Consider the following 6,603-nt stretch of genomic DNA (forward strand, 5'->3'; position numbering starts at 1 on the left):
GTGTCTTCCAACTTTCTGTGTTTCCTGGTTTCCGCGTGAGCCACAGAGGAGCCAGCCGTGTCCTGTCTGGGGTCAGGCTGTGGTGTCCCAGCAGGAACAAGGGTCTCACCCCGAGATTGTGCCCATAATTCCTAAAGGGGCCTCTGTGATTACATCTCATCTGTAATCCATCAGGCATGTCAATATCGAATAAAGGAAAATCTATGTTAAATTAGCACAGAAAAAAATAAATCCCCTTTCATAATCGGTGGGCAGACACAAAGGCACCTGTTGTGTGATTCCACGTATAGAAATGCAGAACAGGGAATGGAAGAGAGAAAGCAGCTCAGGGTTGCAAACATCTGGACTGGAAGAGAAATGGCCAGGTAGGGCTTTGGGTTCAGGGTCTCCTTTGGGGAAGGAGATACCCTGCAGCAATGTTCTGTCGTGTGGTGGGTAAACGCCGGGAATGTACTTAAACTCATGATGCATTGAATTGGAAACAAGTTATTTTATTTAAAACGAATGATAAATAGTATACAGAACACGTAAAGACAAAATCAAAATCAGTATGTAGCAGAAAGGAAAAATGTACACGTCGGGCACAAAACGTTCCTGCAGGTTGCCAGGGTCGGGGGATAGAACAAAGGTTAACTGTTCTAGGATCAGGGCTGTGGGCACCAGAAGGGGCTCTGGTCGCTCCTCAGGAGGAGGAGTAGGGGGAGGAGCAGGGTCGGATTCCAGAGCAGAGGCACAGGTGTTGTCAGGGGCAGGATCCATAGCAAAGGCAGGCCCCGGGACAGGGGCAGACCCCAGCTCTGCCCGGACAGAGTCAGCCTCGCTGTGGGCAGGTGCCCAGCCACCTGCTGGCTCCGGGTCTCCTCCTGAAGTCCCTGCAGGCACCATCCCCGCCTCTGGAGCTGTGGATGCAGGTGGGGCCGGCTCTGGCTCCTCTGACGGAGCAGCTATGACAGGAGGAAAGCGCACCGGCATGCCTGTCTCTCCATGTGCTTTTGCAGAGACAGAGCTCAGCCCAGGGCCTCCCAGAGAAGCCGCAGCCACGGAGGAACCCTCACCGGGACATCTCCCTGACTGCGGTCCGCCCGCTGCGAGCTCTGAGCCCAGTCCTGGCTCCTGGCCCCACACCAGCCTCTGGGGTCTCCTGCCCTTGGGGCCCGGCACCGACCCACCCGCAGACACCCACGTGCCCCAGCCCCGGCCTTCTCACCCTCAGGCTCGGCCTGAAAAGGCTCCAGCTCCTGGACCACGCGGTGGTGTAGGCGTGCAGGCAATGTCAGCGGCCTTCCCCCGGAGTCCCCAGTACCTGCTCCTGCAGAGCCCGGTACGGTCACTCTCCTGGTCAGGGAGATGGAGCGGGTGTCCGCCAGCCTCCTTCCTATTTCATCGTCACTAGTGCTCTGCACAGACAGACCCCGGGAGCCAGCCCCGACCGTTAGAGCCCTGCCCAGCCGTCCTCACTGTCTTCCTGCCCACCCCCCTGCCGCTCCCAGATCAGACCCAGACAGTGTGTGCACAGCGCCACACCTGGGACAGGGACCCATACCTGCAGGACACGGGATGCACCCTGAGGGGAAGCTACTGTCCCTACTCTCACAGGAGGCAGCCTCCCACGCCCACAACCCACCCAGCCAGCCTCGACCTGGGTGTGAACATGAACTGCCCACCGGGCATCTGACCCCTTGTCAGCCTGTTCTTGAATGGGGTGGGCGCACCTCACATGAGCCTTTACACACACACACACACACACACAGACACACACACACACTCAAGCATGGGGAGGGGACCTAGGGCTGCACAGGTTGAATCAGAGCATGTGGGGCTGGGGGCTGGCTCTGGGCCTCATGGTGTTACCTTTCTCTTCTTTTGGCCAAATGGCCAGAGCCATCGGGGAGCCTTAAGACAACATCCCCAGTGAGGGAAAGCATGTGCAGGGCATGATTTCTTCAGCTTGCAGCTTCCAGATGTAGGAACACAACAGAAGAACATGTTGCTTATTCAAAGATCCGCAACAAAATGAGCTGGGCAGGGGGCTGTCTCTGTGTGTGGGTGCCTGGTTACCTGGGTCCCCAATTGTGTTGGGCTCTATTGTGAGGAAAGTGAGGTCACCACTGCCTGGGGTCTGCTTACCAACCACTTCCTCCCACACAAGAGCCCCGCCCGGTGGGTCCCCCTCCCCCGCGTGCTCAATGCTCACCCTCTGCTCCATGCCCCGTCCATACAGTGACAGCCACACAGCCCACCCACAGCCCCTGCGAGGCCTGGGGGCAGCCAGTGTCCCCACTGTGAGGATACAGGGCTGGGTTCGGACTGGGTTCCTGCTCGTGCCAGGGCTATGAGCCTGGACAGACCCTGTGCCTCTCAGGGCCTCCCCGGCTCCCCGCCTGCTCAGTGGGGGGGGCTTCTGGTTTCTACTCTTAGGGACGCATTCAGGGGTAGGACCTCCAAATATGTTCTGTCCCTGCTCTCACAGGAGGCTGGTACGCACCCGTGGGAATGCAGGGATGAGCGGGGGGCTGGGCGGGGCCTAGAACACAGCTCAGAGGGGCCTGGATCTGCTCTGGGGTCCAGGCAAAGCCACCCTCCTCCTGCCTGTCTCCCAGCCCTGTGGGAAGGTTGCAGTGAACTGATTCCGACCTTGTTCTCTCGTAGCACATGGCCAAATGTTTTCCAGTTTACCAGACTGTAAGGGCATTAGGACAGAAGAGGGTTGGTCCCTGAATTCCTTAGCTCGTTAAAAACCGTCCTCTAATTTATGAGCGATCTTCTAAATCAAGTGTATCTTAACTAGATATTAGAGTTAGGTTCAAGGTCACATTGCATACATCAACTATGGACAGCTTTTCGAATGTCAATCTTAACTGCCTAAAGTGTTTTATAAAATGGGAAAGGATATAGTCACCAAAGCACTGAGCACATTACCTGTCGCAGGAAATAGGTAAGGAAACACAATTATTGTTTCATCTCAGCTGAGGCAAGGGGCTGGTCCAAAGGTACTTGGCAGGTAGCATGTGTGGCCAGCTGCCCATCTCCCCCGATACCCCCACTCCCAGCTCAGCACATCCTCTGCTGTGGTCAAGGGCAGCAAACAGATGGACCAGGTGCAACTGTGACTCCCTCCTGTCAGGCATGGCTTGCTTCCGACAGGTAGAGAAGTGGACCAGCTCACATACACATGACATGTTCTTTGGTCCTTGCTATCAGACTCCCTTTTCTTTCACCCTGGTCCTGAACCTTTAGCTCCTGTGAGAACTTGGGTTTACAGGTGTCTGGTGACATTTCAAAGCGTAGATCTGTGTTGCCTTTGTTCCCTGTCCTTGGATCAAAGATGAAGGCAGAAAAAGTCATCATACTCTGAAAGCAACATAAAGACATATCAAGTGTACTCTGTCCCCGGCACCTCGACATGAAAGCAACGGCAAACTATGGACTTCATGTTCTACACAGTGAGCTTTAGGGACTCCTGTATGCATGTAAAATGTAATTGTACTGAAAACATATCGTTACCAATCTTTAACCTTGCAGAAGACAGTTTAGGGACACTGCACCTTGCCTACCTTTTCATTTCCGCTTTGGCCAATGCCTGGTCACACTGACACATGTAGCCATACAAGGGCACATCTGTGACATCCTCTTGGTGCAATCCCAGTCCCCCCAACCCCTTGGTCTGGCCAACTCTGCACACCCCCAGTCGTCCTGAGCATCCCCTGGAGTGACACAGCTGTGATCATCCTCCTGGATCATTCCAGGTCTCCCTGCCCCCAGGTCTGGCCAATGCTGCACACTCCCAGGCCTTCCGAGTGTCCCCTGTCATGGCATCTGTCACACAAGACTGTCATTTATTTTCTCTCGGTCTGTGCTTTCTGCATGAGGTAGATCTCTCTCACAGATGCCTGTCTGCATGACAGGTGGAGGAATGCTTTCGGGATCTTTTGTCCTGGAACAGCAGGCATCTTTCAAAACCCTGATGGCCAGGGGGAGTCTCTGTCCCTCTGTGTGTCCCTAGCCTCTGTGGAACATAGCGTCCAGGATGAGGGATTTGGGAGTCCTCACAGATGAAGTTTGTTCTATGAAGGTGGCCTCCTTCTGAGATCATCATGGAACCCCATTATGTGGCTGTTCCTGTGGGACAGGAAGCACAGAAAGTACTGTACTGTGTTCTCCTTGCACACTGTGGCTAACATAGAGGAAATATACACACTCACACTCACAAGTTCACACTTACACCTCCGTTTCTGAGCATCACCATCATGTAAACTACACTGAATTCCCACTGGCAGCAGACATGTGGACGTGCCACTCAAGGTATAAATACAGGAGGATGGAGATGGAGTTCTGGCTAAAAGAATGGAAGTCCTTGCCTCTGGGGATGAAGAAATTTGATTTTACCCAGAAGGCGCTACATTCCACTCAAAGAAGTGACATGACCCTAGGATCTTTGGGATCAGCACAGACTTTTCTATAAAATCTTATGTAAAGATTTTCAGGTCAGTGTTGCAATGCATGTGGTCTCTCTGACAGTGACTCCACTCTTATATTGAGGCTTGAAAGCAGTCACATACCGTCCACACCAAATGTTCCAGCCACATTTGATTGACAGAATACAGGGGGTGGTCCCATTTGGCCCTTGGGAGTAGTTTCCCACACCCCAGATTTGCAGCATGGTGGATGGTGGGGGGAGAGGGCTCTTCTTTTCCTGTGGCAGTTGGGAGTACACTGGGATCTCTCCTGGCAGACCCGGCCCCTCCACTTGAAGGGGAAAAAAGATGATTGTGGGATTGGCTAACAATTAAGTCCGCAGGAATTCCCCCACATTTCTCTGTAGGCCTCGCTTGCCAAAAGATGTTTGTCTGTGGCTGAATTCCATGTAGGTATTGCTTCGCTAAGTATGCCCTTATTGTCTCGCGGGTATATATCTGTGGGTTATATACCACACAGATGGTCATCTTGTTCAGGCCAAGACCATGAGCACATTGAGGGTTCTCCAGAGTTAGCAGAGATTCTAGCATGTGTGGGCCTCAGGACAATTCCAGTTCAGCCCTCAGCAATGTTATGGAGCCCCTGGCTTCCTGGGTCCTCGTTGGCTCTGGCACAGGCTTGGCCTAGGCCACTTCTGTAGTTGTGAAGGAAAACCCCTGGTCTGGGTGGTCCACCCCATGCCTGGCTCTGCAGGCTGACACCCGAGGTCCTCCCACCTCATTGGCTTGGACCAGGTCACATGCCCGTGGATGAGCCAATCCCTGGAGCCAGGGAGTGGAGCAGTGGAGGCTGGCACATGTTGTTAGGACCTCTGTTGTAATGATTTTTCTAATGGCTGGGGTGGTGAGATCTTCTAGGATGCATCTGTTAATAAAATGATTATTAATTTCTGATAATACATGGGTCCAAGATGCTGGCTTAGCACCTCGCACCTCAGTCCCAGCACCTCAGTACTACTGTACTACACTGCAGAGGCGATGGCTGAGAATGAGCAAGGTGGTCGGAAACTGGTCTGGAGTGCACAAGGGAAGGGGGTGTGTGTGTAGGGGATTGGGGATAATAGCTCTGGCCAAGCTGTATCTCCAACTTACCTAGGTTCAAGAAGGTGCAGGGAATCCGTGGTGTTTCACCTTCCATCATTTTGCAGATGAAGAATATGGCTTTGCCGTGGACTATGGCAAGACTTCTTCCAAGTATCTCTAGTTGATACAGAAGTCGGGGAGAGCAGAACCCTCCATCTGGTAGGATAGGCGTGAGAGGCTGTGTGCTCTCTAGAAGGGGTCTGGCTTTCGAGGGCTCACTGTGAGCCTGCATGCAGGACTAATGAGGGCATTTCATGGTTTAGTTCTAAGGATGGAGTATTGGAAGAATGTGGTGTCCCATGTAATACTGGGAAGAGGACAGGTCTGCAGTTCACTGTAGAGTTACTTCATGGGAGTGGTGGTGATCTGCAGTATCTGCCTCATGAGATGTCTGTCCTTTATTGAGTTCTGGGTGTGCTTTCTGGAACTGTGTTCTAATGGCTGGGATTTCCAAGGAGTGGGATTTTTTGGCATCACTGTAAGAGTTGGTCCACCAGGAGTGGGCAAGTCCCTTTCTGCTGCTGAGAATTGTGTCTCTAGCGGTTGGAGTGTGTATTACAAACCTAGAGGTCAATGGTGAGGTGGTTACAGTGGTGAGCCTGCTATTGTTATTGATGATTTGTAAGGGTGAATTCCATAGGATGAGATGTTAGATCTTATGGTTAGGGATCCTCCTTAAGTACCCAGAAAGGTGCTTTTTCAGAATTTCATATTCGATATCTTTTTATTACTTCTAATAGTCTTCCTCGTACTTGGTGTTCCAATGAGCAGTGCATTACAACATTGCCTGCATTTTACCCGTGTGTTAATGGGGATTTGAGAAAAGAAAATGTGTCAGTGATTCTACAGATTGTACACTGGAACAGCCAAATAGTGAAAATTTTTTTTTTCATTTTTGACACAAGGTAGGATGTATCCTGCTGGGATTCTTAGTTTAAACCAGGAGAGAGGGTCCTCTTTTGGTACTAGTTTTGAGTACCATAGGCCTTCCTAGGGAACATTATCAGATTCTGTTGGAAATTTGGTCTTTTTATTGTGGAAGAAT

At 52.0% G+C, this 6,603-nt stretch overlaps 1 protein-coding gene across 1 annotated transcript; it reads right to left on the minus strand.

Annotated features, from left to right (window-relative positions):
• Positions 1–475: 475 nt before the first annotated feature.
• Positions 476–2,271, minus strand: LOC123388853 (ral guanine nucleotide dissociation stimulator-like). Its single transcript, XM_045069191.1, has 3 exons — positions 1,852–2,271; positions 1,208–1,397; positions 476–944 (listed from the first exon to the last, which is right to left on the minus strand). The coding sequence occupies exons 1-3, from the start codon at positions 1,984–1,986 to the stop codon at positions 496–498; spliced, it is 774 nt and encodes a 257-aa protein (XP_044925126.1). The 5' UTR covers positions 1,987–2,271; the 3' UTR covers positions 476–495.
• Between the last annotated feature and the right edge of the window lie 4,332 nt (positions 2,272–6,603).

This window comes from Mustela putorius, unplaced genomic scaffold (genome assembly GCF_011764305.1).
Source record: "Mustela putorius furo isolate JIRA1106 unplaced genomic scaffold, ASM1176430v1.1 tig00003913_pilon_pilon_pilon, whole genome shotgun sequence".
Taxonomy (NCBI): domain Eukaryota; kingdom Metazoa; phylum Chordata; class Mammalia; order Carnivora; family Mustelidae; genus Mustela; species Mustela putorius.